Source organism: Halictus rubicundus, chromosome 2 (genome assembly GCF_050948215.1).
Source record: "Halictus rubicundus isolate RS-2024b chromosome 2, iyHalRubi1_principal, whole genome shotgun sequence".
NCBI classification, from domain to species: Eukaryota; Metazoa; Arthropoda; class Insecta; order Hymenoptera; family Halictidae; genus Halictus; species Halictus rubicundus.
This window is the reverse complement of record NC_135150.1, coordinates 26,322,744-26,341,848: the sequence shown is the minus strand read 5'-3', so window position 1 is coordinate 26,341,848 and position 19,105 is coordinate 26,322,744. Positions and strand designations below refer to the sequence as shown.

The window sequence follows — 19,105 nt, the reverse complement described above, 5'->3', positions numbered from 1 at the left end:
AAATGAAGGTGACCTTGACAATACTAAAAAAAATTTTTTTTCGAACTTTCTTTTTATTGGAATGTATAACCATACGAAAACTGATCAATTTGTGTTGAAAATATATGTTTGTCAGATTATCGCAAGTATTTGAAAAATCGTGAAAACTGTTACGTGGGACACCCAGTATATTCGTGCATCTTTTCTACTTTCTTTTAAATAAAAATTGACCCGTCCATTAGATCCATTTGATCATTTTGCCGAAAGTTGGCAAAAGTGGTACGCTCGATGTAATGGCAGAAAAATGCATTTTGAATCCGAAGCAATAATTACAGGAGATAGAGTGCCTCGGGCTATAATACTGTTAAATCAATAATACAAAGTTCGATTAAAAAATGAAGGTGACCTTGACAATACAAAAAAGAAAAACTTTCTCGAACTTTTTTTATTGCAATGTACTTATAGCTAATCGAAAACTGATCAACTTTTGTAAATAATTGTTCTTTTCAGATTATCGCAAGTACTTGAAAAATCGTGAAAACTGTACGTGGGACACCCAGTATATTCGTGCATCTTTTCTACTTTCTTTTGAATAAAAATTGACCCGTCCAGATTTGATCATTTTGCAGAAAGTTGGCAAAAGTGATACGCTCGATGTATTGGCCGAAAAATGCATTTTAAATCCGAAGCAATAATTACAGGAGATAGAGTGCCTCGGGCTATAATACTGTTAAATCAAAAATACAAAGTGCCATTTAAAAAATGAAGGTGACCTTGACAATACAAAAAAGAAAAACTTTCTCGAACTTTTTATACTGCAATGTATAGCTAATCGAAAACTGATCAACTTTTGTAAATAATTGTTCTTTTCAGATTATCGCAAGTGCTTGAAAAATCGTGAAAACTGTTACGTGGGACACCCAGTATATTCGTGCATCTTTTCTACTTTCTTTTAAATAAAAATTGACCCGTCCAGATTTGATCATTTTGTAGAAAGTTGGCAAAAGTGGTACACTCGATGTAATGGCAGAAAAATGCATTTTGAATCCGAAGCAATAATTACAGGAGCTAGAGTGCCTCCCACGCACGGCTCGAGAAATTGCTAGGATCCCGGAGACAATTTTGCGGCCGCGATGGCCTCGGCCCGTTCTCCGGAATAGATCTGTTATTTTCGCGCGAGGAAATCGCGGCTCCTTTTTTCTTTACGACTCGACGACTCGCCGATGGACAAACAAAAGCTTTCAACTATAATTCCCCCGCGATCGATCCTCGCGCGATCCCGCTTCCATATTTTCGTGCCTGCTCCGCGCGCGGAGGGTCCGCCGGATCCATAAGTATTTTCTCAGATTGAAAAGCTTTCCGCATGAAATATGGGTCAGAGATATGGGCTCGCAACCCTTCCACGGTTTTAATGGAATTAGTATTTAATACGGAGAGGGGAGGCGGCCACGGTTCGCGCCGCCACCGCCGCGCCGTTAAGGGGGGAAAAAACTAAGTGGATCGGCCCTGTCGGAGGAGCACAGTCTCGCTCACCGGTGTTGCCTACCGGGAAATTTAGTGCTCGTTAGAGAGGCCTCGAATTAAAAGGCCGTGGGATCGACTCGGGAACGAAGGAAAAAATACCGTCCCACGCGATTCCATTTGTCGGCGGACACCTCCGTAGAGGCTACGTGACCGGAGGCCGAAGAAATAGAGAGCACCCCCTTCGAAACAAAACAACCAGAGCCGGGAGACGAATGGCCGCCTCGCGAAGGGCCAAGCAGACGGTGGAAAAACATTTTAACTAGGGATGGGATCAAGTACCTCGCGAACAGGTTCGAACCTTGATTGATGGAATTCGAACTCTCTATAAGTACTTCGAAAAAGAAAAAAATAGTACTCCCAAGTATACACGAACCTTTGCCAGGCACCAAATTTTATAATTGATTATTTCTGATTTCTCGAGAAAAATTTTTTTTTTTATTGTACAGTTGTAACCTCCGATGAGAGGTTATTCTGCAGTCTGTATTACACACATAATATTACAATAATAACCTTATACTAATGTGAAGGTAACGTAATAGATACATATCAGTTGGAGTCGCTTGATTGGTAATGGACGTGATGGTGACATTATACGTTACATCGAAATACGTAACGTTTTATAGGGGGTTCCGTTTAAAATTATAAAGGTACCCCGCCCCCTTTAAAGGGAAAGGAGGTCGCCACTTCGCGCTTATGTAATTAGAAAGGCCCTCCAGATCCATGCAATTTAAGATCAAGAACTTTAAAATCGATGGCATAGTTTGCGAGATATTAAGCTGTTAAGGGTTATGTGGGCCACCCTGTATATAGGGATGGGATCAAGTACCTCGCAAACAGGTTCGAACCTTGATTGATGGAATTCGAACTCTCTGTAAGTACTTCGAAAAAATAGAAAAATAGTACTCTCCAGTATACTCGAACCTTTGTCAGACAGTTTCGAACCCTTTACAAGTATTGTGGTAAACGTAAATAATACTTGCAAGTATACTCGAGTCTTGGTCGAACAGTTTCGACACTTTCGAAATTATTATGAATATCGTTACGAATTTCCGTATTCCTGCGCGCTCGGTATAATGCGATACCTGTCTCATTGTCTGCCGTGTTAGAAGTGGAAAATTATCTAACAATATAGAATGAAGTTAAGTTAAAGGCAGAAAGTATTCTCACAAGCACGAAAGTTCTTCAAGCACAAAGTATAAACAATTCTAAAAGAAATAGTACAGGAGTAAAAAGAGTTTCTCAAAACCATATATATATAGTTTTGAGTGCATTTAAAGATGGAAAACTTGAGAATGAAGTTAAGTTAAAAGCAGAAAGTATTATCTAACAATATTTGGAACGCGAAGAAGACCCGTTATTATTTTCGCGTGAAAATTCATTGAAGTACCCGATTTTATCAAAAATTGCACGCGACTATCTTCGTATAATGGCCACTTCTGTAGCTTCAGAAAGAGTTTTTTCAAAAGCAGGAAATATCATCGATGAAAAAGGAGATAGGATAAAACCAAGTATTGTAAATGAAATATTATTCTTAAATAGTTACGAATTTAATAAAGAGAGTGCTTAAAACTTACCATGCAGTTCTGATTTCCAAGATTCGAGTACTACTTGTGAAAGATCCGATTCCTTTCAACATCGAAGTGCCTATAAGTATCTTTTCGAAACTTGCAAGTACTCATTCCGAGGTTCGATAACTGTTCGTACACAAGGAATACTTTTCAAGTACAATCATTGAAACATTAATTGCTTTTAAGGGGGCCGGCATGGTTTGAAATCCATATACGTATGCAAGGGTCAAAATCTAGACAAACTGCCGCTTCAATATTGCAACGAGCAGTTTAGAAGTGGTCAATTGTGTTTCCTAAAAGTCGAATCTACGTCTGTATGGAGCCCAAATTGCGAATTTCTTCCTGATCGTGGAGTAATTTGTAATATTCGGCAGAAAATTCGAATTCTGAAGCAAGTATCACGTCACAAGATGGCTACCGCAGAAAGATTCTCTTAATTTCGAGAGATTTAGTGTTCGTATCGAAAAAAGGCTCCATACAGACGTAGCAAAGACATGTACAAACACGGTGGTATACATTTTTGATTGATTACTTACTTATTTAAGACGTAAAATGTCTAGAAAAAAGGCACAGGATAACATAGCGTGACAGTCAAGGCCAAATGCCTGCCGGCCCCCTCAAGTAGTAATCGAAACCCATGGAATGAAACTTGGTTATTCAACTTGACTGGGATTCGTGAGTACATATTGAACTTGATCCCATCCCTAATTTTAACCGAGATTCATATCCTCGAGTCGTTCGATCCGGCGGCGTTGCGTCGAAAAAGGTGTCGGACGCTCCGAAACCAAACGGAAACGGAACGATCAGCCCCGTGGTGGAACGCTCATTGCCTCCATATTGGTGGCGACGACGCACCGCGAATCTCCTCGAACATCGGCGAACTGGCGCAAACTGTCTAGCAGCGATTTTAACGCGCACACTTCTGCTCCGCGGTTCGGCCAATAAGCGCAATAAACTCATTCCGCGGTTTACTGCGAATCGCTTTACAGCCGTCTCGGTTACGACACCCGTTCTGCTGCCCTCTCTCTCTCTCTCTCTCTCTCTCTCTCTCTCTCTCTCTCTCTGCGTCCTCATCTCGCAGCGCATTTCACCCTTCGATCGTTTCTTTGTCGTTGAAAGTCCAAGTGGAGCAGGGGGCGGGGGTGGAGAGGAACTAGTTACCGAAACTGCGCTAGTTTAAATTACGAGCTGCGGCGCCTTTGCGATTTATTTTTGAGGGGTGCCTCCCCGTCGATCCCACTGACCCCGCACCGCTCCCCTCGTCACCCCCAAGCCCTCCATACCCGTGTACCCGTAAAACAACGTCGAGCGACACCTAGACTGCTTTATTTCACGAGCCTCGTTTCGCCGTTCCCACCCCCCCCCCCCACACCGCCCCCGCCTTTAGCTTTCGGGCAAGTTTCTTTCTTCGCGGAACTACGGACGTTAACGGGGTGAAAAGTTCTCGGGAGCGTTCGAGGAATCTGAGATATTGCCCGCTCATCGGGCAGCGATGACATAAAACATTCGCGGGACCGGGACGCTCATGTTTTATATCGTTACCGGTCGCCCCCGGGGGGTGGGGAGGATCTCGAGCTTCGAGATTTTTCGGGAAGGGGTTGGAACGATTTCCGGCGCAACTTCGACGCCGAGCTTTCCTGTTTCTCCTTGCTTCCTTTTTTTTTTTTCGTCCCGGAGAACTTCACCCAAATAGCGCGGCATATCCACAGGATGTCCGTTTCGTGTTCGGTTTACGTCCGAACGTCCTACGTCCTGTTCGAACGTCCCGAAGACATTCGCGAGACTTTCTCGTACGTTCTGGGAACGTCCATTTCTTGACACTAGAACTACCGGGCCAGTCAAAACGACTGGTTCCTAATTGTTTCTTTCGCAATTACTGAAATGATTAAAACGTTTTCGTCAGAAATTTTCGACTGAACTTCTTTATTGGGGCACAGGTTAGAATAAAAATGGTGTGAGGTAGTCTTGTCATTATTACGAAGTAATATACATCAGTCGTATTTATTACTCGGTAGTTCTGGTGTTAAATCTTACGGATGTTCTTGGGACTTTTTGGTACGTTCCAGGCACGTCCGTTTCGAACGTGTGTGTCCCGTCTGGATGTGTGTGCTGCGTGAGTGAAGTAAACAAATGAGAAACGAATGGATGTCAAGAACAGACAGTCGTTGTCGTACCGAAGGTTCAGTGTTATGTTCATAATTACGTACGGGTGTCTTCAAGACATATATTTTGCGTGTTCCAGGAACGTCCATTTCTCGTGGCTTAAAAGTTCTGTAGGGTTATGAATAAGACACTGTATCAGAATTGAAAGTGAAAGAGTGAAGTGTAGTGAAAGTGAAAGTGTAAGTGAAAGTAGAAGTGTGAAAGAAGAGTGTTTGGGTCTCGGTGACAAGAGCAAAGTGTTTAGGGGCGCCAATCGCAGGGCGTACGTCACTGTTTAGCTTTTCCGAATGGATGTGAAACTGATAGAGAGAGAGAGAGAGAGAGAGAGAGAGAATGAGAGTGCGAGAGAGGAAGAATGAAAGTGGGCCTTGGATAAAAGGGACGAATGCGAGGGATGTTGTGTCAGTCGAGAGCCTGCAGATGACGTCTATAAGTTTTTTGAAAATTTTCTTATAGTTCCCCAACCCAAAAACGGCGCAAGCCAAATATAGCCCCTCAGACATTCTAACGATATAACCTCCTCAAGTTAAAGGGTGGTGAGCACTTGCTCAAGGGATCTTTACCTCAACCCTAATGATCAGAATATCGGCTAGTCCTGCTTAAAAAATAAAAAAAAAAGATGTTGTGTCAGTCGAGAGTCAGTCAGTCAGTCAGTAGAGAGCGAGTTAGTAGAGCGAGAGTTGCGAGCAAGTTGACGAGACATCGAATATTGAATTGTAGTTTGAGAGTAGCGTTGTCAAAGTAGAATGAAGTATCATAGTGAAATCGGTATGAGATCGCTTCCACCCGTTACGTCACACCTAGGACGTAGGACTTTCCATGCAAATATTCCTACAGTTCTGTAAACGTTCAGAGAACGTTACACAGGACGTCCCACTTTGTAAATAGGACCTTCCCACGACATTTACGGAACATCCGGCACGGACGCACAACGACGGTACCTAAGATGTCCTTGTGCCATTTGGGTCTTGTCGCTGGAAGTGGCGCTTGCGCGATCCCGCAGATCGTCGGGATTCGCTCGAAAATTTCCCGGAGAGAGGATAAAAAACGAAAAGCGGCCGGCGAACGCACAGGTACGCCCCCCACCCCCACCCCCTGTTCCTCCTATCAATCTCGTCGGGCTCGTTCCCTCTCGCTCGGACATTTACATGGCAATAGCTGATGTACCTACACACCGGGTCGGGCTGTTCCCCGAGGCCAGAATTGAAACCACCTCATTACCAGCCGTTGCTCCGCGCCGCAACCCCTCTCTCACCCCCCTGTAGAACATCCAGCGCGGCCGTGGAAGGGGTTGCGAAACCAGGGGGAGGACGAGGAGAACGCCGCCGGAGTGCGGAGAATCCGTTTTGCGAATATTGGAGGTAATGTCGCGAGCGGTTTTATACAACACCCGTTTCGCCTTTTTCAGAGGTTCCTCCTCCCGGACTCCTACCCCTACGGCTACCCGTTTCGCCCCCGTATTACGGCCGGCCTGATGAAAAATGGAAATGGCTAGCCTTCGGTCCTACCGTCGGCGTCGTTTAGATTTAATACGATTCAAGGACCGAGGCTTCTTCCGCGAACAAGCTCCCCGGGACCTTGGCGCGGCTCGTTACCGGATCATCCCTGGCCTCCGCTTCCTTCCAAGTGCCGAACGACCTTCGATCTCGCAGAAATGACGCGGATGTTCCGCGGTCCCGGATGAACCAAGACTCTGCGACACTGTTTCGCCAAAAGAAGTCCCTAAACGTCCGTGTAAGTCTCCCGTTTTGCCTTCTTCTTTTTTTCCACCGGATGAAAGTGAGAGAAAGTTGCTCGAAATTGCTGCAGAAACGGCAATGCTTTGAACTTTTCATTGTACCTTTCATTAGGATCTATGAAATGCAAGAAAGTTGGAGTACTACTTTATACCATACATTTAATTTTTTTCAATTTTTATTTCATTAAATAATTCACATTGATCGTATGGAATTTTTGTGGTTTCTAGTTCGGCAGTCAACGTGTTAATAATAACTGTGGTATAAAATGTGTTGTGCAGGCAGTTCTCGTAAAACTCGTCCAAAATAGCAAAGTTTGATGGTCTGTATCCTTCAAACAATTTCGAAGATTACAAAATGATGGCTCGACACAACATATTTCAGTTTCATCCAAATTGGGAAGAACCTTGGGATTTTTTCATTTTTCTTTTGTTTCTTCCAATTGGATTGTATTGTTTTCAACATGGCCCCGAAAAAATGATTTAATTCACATGGAATGATCCCCTTCCTAATTTGGATATTTCCTTTAAAAAAATGTGTCATTTACGTACAATATAAAGATGCGTGATGCCGTTTCACCAAGAGACGGGGACGATTCCTATCCCCACGATGTTGTAGACGATAGTTACCGATAGTTTACCTAACGAGCTGTAGAGGCCCTAAAAACATTTTTTTTTTTTTTGTTCCATGCACAGCAGAGAATTTTCAACGTGGAAGCAATAAGACGTTCAAAAAGTGATGGCCCCAACGAGGCCGGAAAAGAATTCTGGCACGAAGATCATTCTTCGGCCGGGAAATTTCTAACCCGTGTTCTTGAATCTACCAAGCAACTTCGGCATCTTGCCTGTCTTGTGTGGGACTACCTTTATCCGGTGGAATGGTTGTCGGCGACGGTGCCGGAGGCACAGGTGAGCCCCGAACAAGAATCTCCGGAGCAGATGACACGTTCACCCCGAAAGAGCACGGCGCCCTCGAGATAAGGAAACGACGCTCGTAACACGACCACGAAGATGCCCGCATTTACGAAACACGAACCGGCAGTCGCCTTTACGACGCCGCGATACGGCTGAACGGGGTTGGATGACGCTCCGCGCATAACAACAGCCAGCCAGTAGAGAGACTATGGCGCTGCCCCCTTTTGCGCGCAACGCGAGCCGCAACTTTACAAGTTTAATTAAATGTTTGCCGTTACGGTGCCACTAAAGGCCGCCGAAGAAACCGCGTCTCCGCCCCCACGGATCTTTCGAGATCAGTATTCCCGTCGATCCCTCGATAAAGCGGCCTGCCGGGAACCATTCGACCCCTTCGGGGCTCTCGAGCATCGGGATCCGACATATTACGAATTTACCTTACGGGAATCCACCTCGCTACAGCCTATTAATGCTGTTAGACCTACGAACCCGTCTGTTCGCGCCAGACGCATCTTTCCCAGTCAAGAATGTTATCTACTGTAAATAGTGAGGATGATAACAGCTATTCGATTTCGTCTCTAGTAGTAGCGTCTGTCATAATTACATTTCATGCGTTTACAGCGATAATAGGCGAGCGTGATTTCAAACAGTGAACAGATGAATTGTATAATACACTACCGCTTGAAAGTATCCGGACACACCGCGGTGGATACGTCGACGAATCTCGTGTTTAATTTTAGTGTAATATTGGTAAGATCCACATACGTAATCTCTAACTTAAAACGTTAGATATTTCATAAGAAACTAATAGAAATCGATTTTAGTCACCGAAGTACCTATTTTAGGTACTGAAATAACTTTTATGCAATGCTAATATACATATTTCGCAGGTGTCCGGATACTTTCGAGCGGTAGTGTAAATGTCTATTTGGTCCCTACGACTTGCAATTCATGCAAACAATGTTCATTTTGCATAAAGATCCGCAGTCCAAGATTCGTGTCTTTCTAAGGATTAATCTTGATAGATTGCGTTTTACAATCACCGGTAGATACTCTGAAAAGAGGTTATCAGATTGCATTACTTAAGATAAGTCATTGGTTTATGGATGTCACGTGTAAATAGGAATGAACTTGCTACGTAAACCAATAATTAAAAAATATCCAATAATGTATCTTGAGTGTAAGGTGTTCATATTCTAAATCTTATACGTTTTGTCTGTCTGTGACCTTGAATGACCTTGGAATAATTATTGTCACTGAATTCCTAATGAAAGAGTCTATCATTGTAGGCGTTTAAAAAAGGGTGGTTGCATTGAAAAAAGTCAAGGTGATCTTGATATCTCTACAAAAATGACATAGAAACAAAATTTTTTTACGGCATCCTGTCAGCCCCATTGTACCATTCAACTTTGTCCTTACCATATTTTACGTATCTTTAGAAACAACAAAGATATTTGAGGTTAGGTGACTCACCCTGTATAGAGAAATCACTGTACTGACAAAAAAACGGTGCCCGGAGATTTGAACTGAACAATATGAAGACAGTTGACTGAACAATATTCAAACAATTGCCGATATTCAATTGCTATTTTACGTGCAACGATAAATTCCATGTGTTACAGTAAGAAAAATGTGCAGGCCGTGTATTTGCGTCTTTCGTGTAATATATGGATAGACTTGTGAGGGCGTATACAGGGTGCTCAAAAAAACATTCAATATTTATATGGTAAATAGAACACACTCTGCTGAGTAAAAAAGCTTTAGTAAACATAGGTCGAAAGGTGAACCGTTTCTGAGATCTAAACATTTTTGCTTGCTAACTTCACGATTCATTTACTACTGGTCTTTTCTAGACATTTTACATCTTAAATAAGTAAGTAATCAATTAAAAATGCATACCACCGTGATTGTACATGTCTTTGCTACGTCTGTCCAGAGCCTTTTTTTCGATACGAACACTAAATCTCTCGAAATGAAGAGAATCTCAGCGGCAGCCATCTTGTGACGTCATACCTGCTTCAGAAAGCGAGTTTTCTGCCGAATATTACAAATTACTCCACGATGAGGTAGAAACTCGCAATTTGGGCTCCATACAGACGTAGATTGGACTTTTAGGAAACACAAGTGACCACTTTTAAACTGCTCATTGCAATATTGAAGCCGGCCTCCTTCAAAAGCAGACAATTCCGTGCAGAATTCATTTTCCCTCGCGCGAAAGCGTTCCGTCGGTCGCAGGCACCGCGACAAAGGCGGCTTTCGTCGGCCGTGGCTGAAACTTTGCAGGATCGTCGAACGAAGCGTTTAAAAGTTCCGGATCGTGCTCTTTAATTCCGCTTCGGGAACGCAACACGTATAATCGGATTCGCTTGGACGCCGTTCGGCCGCGAAACGTACGAGCCGAACGCGACTCGTTGATTCCGGCCTCGGCGAAAGCAACCCCGAAACTCGAAAAGTTTCTGGGGGAAGGGGTTGCGGGTGCTTCGCAAGTTTACATCGCCGACGTATCTAGAAGGAAGCGAGAAGTTTCGGCGCGATCGGCTCCGGGAACTTGATTCCGCTTCCGTTCACCGAGAAAGAATGGACCCGCCGTGTCGGGTGCATATTGGTAATCCCGGGCACGGAGAATATTTCTGCCAGAGTTTCCGCGTACCCTCGCCCGCAGCCACCCCCCTGGCCCTCTCTATCGCGGTCAAGATGGCGGATTCTATACGGTACACTCCGATTTCCATTTGCATATAAATTCCCAAGCTCGCTCCGCCGGCTCTCAGACACCGCTTCTTCGGCCTGCGTGCATACTCCGCTCGAACAACCGTGTCCCCGTCGCTGTCTGTCGATTCCTCGGATTCTGGATCAGAGGATTTTTGACGAATCATGAGATCCACCGTCCCGTGAACAGAATCGATGATATTTTCACCGAGTTTCCGGAAACTCTGTTCAACGTCGGATTTATCCCGACCGTTCAGTTTCTAGAAATCTTTTCCGCTGGATTCTATTCTTCGTCCGAAGCGTTTCCTTCTCCGAGGATTCGATTTGCAGAGTGTACATAGGTTGTCCGGAATGTTAGCTATGCTTTCAATTTGTTTCATTTGTCCCTATTAATTAAAACTTAAGCACCGTGATCCAATCACGATTTTCGAAATATAAATGCCCCAATTTCTTGAACGGTGCCCAAGGGTTGAGCCGTTCTTTGTCTTTGACGAATATTTAATCCTGGAAAATTCGAGGGCTCTATTAATTCAACAACGAAAAGATACACGCAAGAGCGAACGATACAGTGAAAGAGACGATCGAAAAGGATTTCCAGGGGAGTGTAGCATGTTCGCTACCGTGTAAGGGTATTTTTCGTTAAGAACGGGGTCAGGGTCGTATCGCGATAACGCAGCGTGTAGATCTTCCGGGGGTGAATCCTCAAGACGTTGCGGGACGGTCAAGATGGCGTCCCGGCGCGCAGTGTGCTCCACCTTATATTAGCATATAAACTCGTAGCCCCCGGCGAGGGCCACTCGCGCTTTGATTTATGTACTAAATATGCCTTGGCCGCGAACCGACCGTGGAACCTGGAAGAGAAACACAGCTTCTCGTTGCCGAGTTGGTCTCGCTGCATTCTTGGAAGCATCCCCTATTGTCTCGAGCCCTCTTCTGTTTCTCCGGGGAGCGCATCCTATTCGCAAATCTCGCAATGATCTCGAAAAACGCTTTTGCTCGCGAAGCCCGTACGATTCGTACACAATATTCTAAGACGGTCATGTTGCATTTCTTGAAAGCATCCCCTATTCTCTTGACTCCGTCTCCGTTCCTCGGAATATTTCCATGAAAATATTGTTACGGTTCTTTTAGGTATAGCAGATGCATCGAAAAGTTTATTTAGGAAGCATTTTCACGACGACGATAGGCCCCGAGACGAATTGTGGTAGGGGACGTGTTAATGAACTTTTTATTGTTTGAGCATCCCCTATTGTCTCGAGGCTTTCTCTGTTTCCCAGAAAGCGGATTCGATTCGCAAATCTCGCAAAGATCTCGAAAAACGCTTTTGCTCGCGAAGCCGGTACAATAATCTAAAACGGTCACGTTGCATTTCTTGAAAGCATCCCCTATTGTCTTGACTCCGTCTCCGTTCCTCGGAATATTTCCATGAAAATATTGTTACGGTTCTTTTAGGTATAGCAGATGCATCGAAAAGTTTATTTAGGAAGCATTTTCACGACGACGATAGGCCCCGAGACGAATTGTGGTAGGGGACGTGTTAATGAACTTTTTATTGTTTGAGCATCCCCTATTGTCTCGAGGCTTTCTCTGTTTCCCAGAAAGCGGATTCGATTCGCAAATCTCGCAAAGATCTCGAAAAACGCTTTTGCTCGCGAAGCCGGTACAATAATCTAAAACGGTCACGTTGCATTTCTTGAAAGCATCCCCTATTGTCTTGACTCCGTCTCCGTTCCTCGGAATATTTCCATGAAAATATTGTTACGGTTCTTTTAGGTATAGCAGATGCATCGAAAAGTTTATTTAGGAAGCATTTTCACGACGACGATAGGCCCCGAGACGAATTGTGGTAGGGGACGTGTTAATGAACTTTTTATTGTTTGAGCATCCCCTATTGTCTCGAGGCTTTCTCTGTTTCTCAGAAAGCGGGTTCGATTCGTAAATCTCGGGCGGTTGGCGAAAAACGTTTGCGGTTGTTCGCGAGAGCCGAACGATCGCGAATATTTTGTAATGGCGGTCATGGTGGACGGTCTCTCCTCGGGCAAAAAGTCGAGCGACAGAGTCGCGGGGGGGGGGCGAGGCGGAGCGGCAGAGCGGCGAATCGCTCGTACGGTACGATAAGTATGGTAATACGTTAGAATTAAAAAGTCCGGTTAAGCCGGTAATAATTCAAGATCCGCGGGTGTATCAAGGCGAATAAGCATAAATGAATAATTGCGCGATAGATAATTTAATGTGCACGCTGCACGTCGGCCGGCGTCGCTTTTATCCGGCGCTTGGACGCTCCTTCGGCCACCCCTGGGGTATCCTTTTGCTGGAGATCGAGCCCCGTCGATCCTGAAACGTTAAAAATTCGAAACCGTCGGAACACCGGCGAGGTTTTTGCTATCGGGCAGCGTTCGATCGTGATCGGTCGCGCGGACACGAGTGACAGGTGACAATAGGGGTTCGATGGAGCCTGTCGGCGAATAAATATCTCGGCCGGGCGCGAGAGAATGCATCGGAACGAGCGGGATTGTAATTTCGCTCGGATGATTTGTAATGGACACGGGGCGAGGTGTTTTACCGTGCCGGCCCGATATCTGTCCGGATTACAGCGTCGTCGTCGTCGGGTGCTGTCCCGTGACCGTTGCATCGTAAGTTCGACGCGAATCGACGCGTCGGGCCATTGTTCGGCGGTCGCATCGGTTTTATCGGGGCCATAACCCACGGAAAATTATGCGAGTGGCCGGCAACGTTACCTCCGAAGGTGGACCGTACCTCGAAACGAATGGACCGCGAAACAATCATCGGGTTCGACGCGTTCCGAGACGTACGACCGTCGAAAACTGACTCCGGGGTGCGAGGATTTTCGCCGGCGGTGATGCCGCTCCGCCGGTGATGTAACCTAGTTTGCGAAGTCGTTTATGCATATCCAAGCAATTTTCTTACGGTTTTGGCCGTGTTAAAATATGTATGGAATCGAGTTAAGCCGCGGTGCAGTCCGGCGGCGGGCGCAGGAAGCCGCGGAAGCTGTTACCGAGCCATTTGCATGGCATCAACGCGATTTCGTTAAAACAACCCCTCAGTCCTCCGTTTTCGCCCTTTCACGGTGTCTGCCGGTGCGGTGGCCGTCCCCCGCTCTTCCTCGACAACTCGATTTACCGGGAGCAATCTAAATACACGGTGCTCCATTACGCTGCCAACAAGGCCCGCCAACCTCTGCTCCGCACTGCCTGTCGCGGGATACTTCGCCGAATGTTGAAATTCGTGTAGCCTTTCGGTTTTTCCCGTCGCGACGCCGTTTCGCGATTTTACCACGAATTTTTCGAGAGCTGACCCTTCGGGGAACGTAGGACTCGCGTGTTTCTATATAATATTACGGGCTACCCATAAGTAATCGATTATTTGCAAAGAATTTGTTTTGCCTTTAGTTCTTTTACAGTTTTCTAAATATTCTAAAAAGTATAATTTTTCTACAACCCTGTAATAAATGGCGGCGTCCCAATAAAGACAATTAATTACAGACGGCGAAGAAGTCCTAATCGTTGAGAAATGCGAAGAAGCGCATAGTGCAAGGATTTAAGATGGCAGCAATTTCCTGTAATCGTATGACGCTAAAGGAACGCTTGTGTTATTTTTTTACCAAACGGCTGATCTCGAATCTCGAGGTAGCACCAACTTGGGGGACCGTTTTCGCGGCGGTGACTGATCGAGGAAGGGAAAGGGGAAGGGAAGCAGGGAAAATGCATAAACAGAGGGATTCGGTGTTTCTCGAACGAGACATCGGATCGAACACGATATGAAAGTTCGATTGCCCGAGGACCGAAGTCGTGGAGGAATCGCGACCGATCTCGGCCGCAATATTTCCCGTTACAGGGAGACATATGCACGGACAGGAAGAGAGACAGAGAGAGATCGAAGGGAACCAACGCGAGACGCAACCCCTTTTTCATCCGTTTTTCACCCCGGTGGCAGAGAGGCACCATGCCAGAAGTTACGACGTTCCCGAACCGGAGGAGAAGGGAACAACAAACCTGCGAGTTAGGGAACCAACAGGGAAGAAAGATTGGCGCCGACAGACTTTTGTTTCCGAAGACGCATAAAACTCGTTTTCCTTAGACTACCGCCTACCGCTCTCCGCCCGGCCCCGCAGACAGTTTTATGTGTCTCACATTAATTTGCATAATCGAATAGAGAAATCTGAATAACGCGTCCCCGCGAAGTCGTCTGTCACGCGGCCAGAGCCACCCTTCGGAGATTTCCACCCTGCGAGGGTGCACCTACGGACCAGCGTTCGCCTGATTGCCCAATCGGATTCACCGCTCTTTCGTTCGCCCATTGGCAAACATTGCCGGGATTTTGAATCGTTTCACGATCGGAATTACTTCCGAGTGAAATAAGAATTTTTTGTGGAGGCTGCGCGTTTTAAGGGACACCGTAGACTGGCTACCGTGACAAACGGTTCCTACTTTGTCCCTCGTCGATAAGACAGAGAGGAGATACAGGGTTCCAGGGTCAGGGGTAAGCGCAGTTTACTATGGAAAGGGGATGATTCTACCAACGGTGGACGTGAAATCCGACTGCTGGTACAAGCGATATCATTCACAACGTTCTACATTCTCAACGAATGTAATAATGATGTTATTCATCCTCTTTTTAGCCTGGAACAGAACCTGTATCATCTTTTTAGCCTGGAACGGAACCTGCATCAACAGTTTAGCCTGGAACAGAACCTGTATCAACTTTTTAGCCTGTATTAGAACCTCCATCATCTTTTAGGCTGGATCAGAGATTACATGGAAGACCCTCTTTTAACATAGAAGTAGCATCCACTTTGGCATTATTTGGAATCCGCTGCTAATGATGCAGGTAAGATGATGCAGGTTCTGGTCCAAGGTAAAAATTAGACTAGGGGGCAGCACTATACCGGGGACACTAAAATCCCGTGCGTGAGCACTCCCATTTCCTCTCTGTTATAACAATAGTTAATTTTGTAAATGTTTATATGTAGTTATACATTTATATATATATATATATGGCATACGATCCAAAGCTCTCTCTCTCTCTCAATAAAAAAAGAAAAAGAAAAATACAAAGTTATAAATTATCGGTATTATTTGTCTATCGGTTTGAGTATTTTGGCACAACGCTATTTTTGAATGGCGCTATTTTCAGATTTTGCGAAGCAGATCAATCTTGCCGAAATTTGTATCGCGTAAAATGACAAAAACGAAGAATCATTCGTGTATATTCATAATGAAGGGTTATTATCGAATTAGTTATTCATAAAAAATATGTTTTGAAGAACATTTACGAACAACTCGATAGTAATGTACACAAATTTTTAACGAAAATTGCGTCGAGAATTTGTAGTGTTACATTCTGTATGTTTGCAAAGTGCTTACACTAATTGTTACGTTGACAATTATTAGTTATTGTGTCTTCGTAATTTCTGAATAATAAGTACTGTGCGATAAATGTATAAGTGTGTTTATCTGACTGCTGTCAACGCAGCGTCGAACACATGTTCTTGTCATCTCGATGTGCGTCGTTGTTTACGTATGTAAAGATTACTGTGATGAACGTAAACACAATTTAGTTCGCTAAAAAAAAAAGTTGTTCACCCTACACGAACAACAAAATGTTGAATTGTACGAACTGATTGTGTGGTATATGAAGTATTGCAGCAAACTGACGTAAATAAGGTAACATAACCTCTATATACGTTTACATGTTGCATTTCTGTTTACGTTATTTTTAGTAAAATATCCAGTAATTCTTCCCTTGTAGAGGTGACCGTATTATAGATAACAAATGAAATCATTATGTTTAATGCCGTGTTTATAAAATGTTGCAGATAACCAGAAAACATGAGTACAAAAAAGGTTATAACGTTTGGAAAAATCAGCAAGGACTTAAATCAGAAGCAATCTTCTCAGAACAGAGAAAATGTAATCTCCGGATTTGGCACGTTTGGTAAGAAATTACCAGAATCTAATGTAATCCAGATGAACGAGATCAAGCCGGAGGATGAGGAGGAAACTCATAATTTGAAGGAAGTTATGGGTATAACCGGCTTTGGTAAGAAAGCGAAATCCTTTGACGTACAAGAAATGTTAGACAACATTACAAAAACTATTAATAGCAACAAACCGGCTGGCAACAAAAAAGATAAAAAGAGCACGGAAGTTGCCAATAAATCCTTGGAGGAAGAACCTAAGAACGATAACAAAGACGAGGAAGATAGCGAAGATGAGGATGAGGATGAGGAGGATTTAGTTGGACCTCCGGTTCCTGCCGACCTTCACAGTCCGCTACCTTCCGATAAAACGTCGAAAACGAAAGAGAACAAGGACGAGAGCGACGAAGAAGACGAGGAATCCGATACGGAGGAAACTGAGTTAAGAGATAAGATTCCGTGCAGCCACGAAGTAGCAATGACACATGGTACAAAAGCAGTGACAGCTATTGCAGCGGATCCCTCTGGAGCGAGATTAGCATCCGGTTCTATCGATTACGATGTTTGTTTCTGGGACTTTGCAGGTATGGATTCCTCCATGCGGAGTTTCAGGACTTTGCAACCTTGCGAGAACCATCCCATCAAATGTTTGCAGTATTCTATGACCGGCGACGTTATATTAGTAATTTCGGGCTCCGCACAAGCAAAGGTTCTGGACCGCGATGGATTCGAGAAATGCGAAACGGTGAAAGGTGATCAGTACATAACAGACATGGCGCGTACGAAAGGTCACACGGCAGGATTGAACTGCGGCTGTTGGCATCCTTTCACGAAAGAAGAATACATGACCTGTTCCCAAGACAGTACCTGCAGGATATGGATCTTGTACAGGCCACGTGCTCACAAGTATCTGATCAAATGCAGGGCGCAGAACGGTGTGAAAACTATACCGACCACTTGCGGTTATAGTCGCGAGGGCACGGTGGTCGCTTGCGGTTGCGTGGACGGCTCGATACAGATGTGGGATCACAGGAAGAATTTCGTGAATCCGTCGTTGATCCAGAGAAACGCCCACGCGCAAGGTTCCGAGATATCGAGCTTGAGCTTCTCGTATCTCGGACACATGCTGGCAACGAGGAGCTGCGACGATACGCTCAAGCTCTGGGACTTGAGAGCGTTCAAGTCTCCAGTTTTCGAGGCTCGGAACTTGTACTCTCGCTATGACACGACCGACTGTATGTTCAATCCGGACGACTCGATCGTGATCACTGGAGAGTCGTTGAACAGGGGCCAGACCACGGGCAGAGTATTGTTCTACGACACGAAGACGTTCGAGTTGGTCAACGAGATAGACGTAACGAACTCGCACGTGATTAAAACGTTGTGGCACCCGAAGTTGAACCAGGTGTTCGTCGGCTGCGGAAACGGAATAGTCAAAGTGTACTATGACTCGAAGAAGAGTTTGAGGGGCGCGAAACTGTGCGTGGTGAAGACGCACATGAAACAGAAGCACATCGAGGTGATGTCCACGCAGCAGATCATAACGCCGCACGCTCTCCCACTGTTCAGGCAAGACAGACCGAAATCCGTGCGCAAGCAGATGGAGAAGGACCGTTTGGACCCGGTGAAGTCGCGAAGACCGGATCTACCGATCACTTCCGGTCAGGGGGGAAGAGTCGCCTCCTCCGGAGGGACTCTCAGTTCTTATGTAATCCGTAATTTGGGCCTGAGCAAGAGGATAGAGGACGATCAAGATCCTCGAGAGGCGATCCTCAAGTACGCGAAAGTGGCCGAAGAGAATCCATACTGGATCGCCCCGGCGTACAAGAAGACGCAACCGAAAACGATTTTCCAAGCGGACGAACAAGACGGACCGTCCGGCGCGAAGAAACCGAAAACTTGAAGCGTTCGCGCCAACCTGGTTACACTGTTCGGAGCATTAGGGTAAAATAGTTCTTGATGGAGTAAATCTGAACGATCTTCTACTAGAAATAGTTGTTGTTGGAGTATGTTATACTGTAATACGTGACGAGCATGATGTCTATCCGAACGTTTCGATGCACAGTGTATATTCACTTGAATCGAGGAATTAAAGAGGAATTATTTAAGTATGTTTTCGATGAACTATCGATCGTTTATTTGTTCCTTTTATAATTTTACAGTTCGAAGAAGTACGTTTTATGATCGGAGAACAAATCGTTTTCCAGCGTTAGCTAGGGAGAACGAATGATTCCGGAAGTGATCCTGTTGGAATCGTGGAACAGTGGCGACGCGTCGTTCTAAGGTCAGATTCGTAATCGGAGATGCCAAGAGCATTACCAATTTTTATGTTTTCAAATACTTTTCCGCCATATTGGATCGGCAATTTTCTTGTTAGAGGTTTTAACTTGAAATTCATAATGACCTTGAACACTTTAGATCAGGAATTTTCCATGAAATCCAGGAGCGTCTTCAGGTTTTGGTCGTATTTTGGCGATTTGGGACCACTGTGCGACGGGATGAACGTTGATCGGCGCGGGCAAGAAGCGCGGTATGGCGAAGCGAAACGTATCTGTTGGTAGGACGAGGAGGAAATCGAGG

General features: G+C 45.0%; 2 protein-coding genes across 3 annotated transcripts in view; one reads left to right on the top strand and one right to left on the bottom strand.

Moving 5' to 3' along the window:
- The window catches only part of LOC143365858 (uncharacterized), a 111,093-nt gene that overhangs the window by 2,110 nt on the left and 89,878 nt on the right, over positions 1-19,105 (bottom strand). The gene's annotated exons all lie outside the window — the stretch shown is intronic.
- Positions 15,678-18,634, top strand: LOC143365769 (gastrulation defective protein 1 homolog). 2 transcript variants are annotated; one of them, XM_076806260.1, is made up of 2 exons: positions 15,678-15,829; positions 16,424-18,634. In XM_076806260.1, the coding sequence occupies exon 2, from the start codon at positions 16,437-16,439 to the stop codon at positions 18,426-18,428; it is 1,992 nt and encodes a 663-aa protein (XP_076662375.1). In that variant the 5' UTR covers positions 15,678-15,829; positions 16,424-16,436; the 3' UTR covers positions 18,429-18,634. The 2 variants fall into 2 exon arrangements, with proteins under 2 accessions (XP_076662375.1, XP_076662374.1); XM_076806259.1 differs by lacking the exon at positions 15,678-15,829 and adding an exon at positions 15,864-16,271.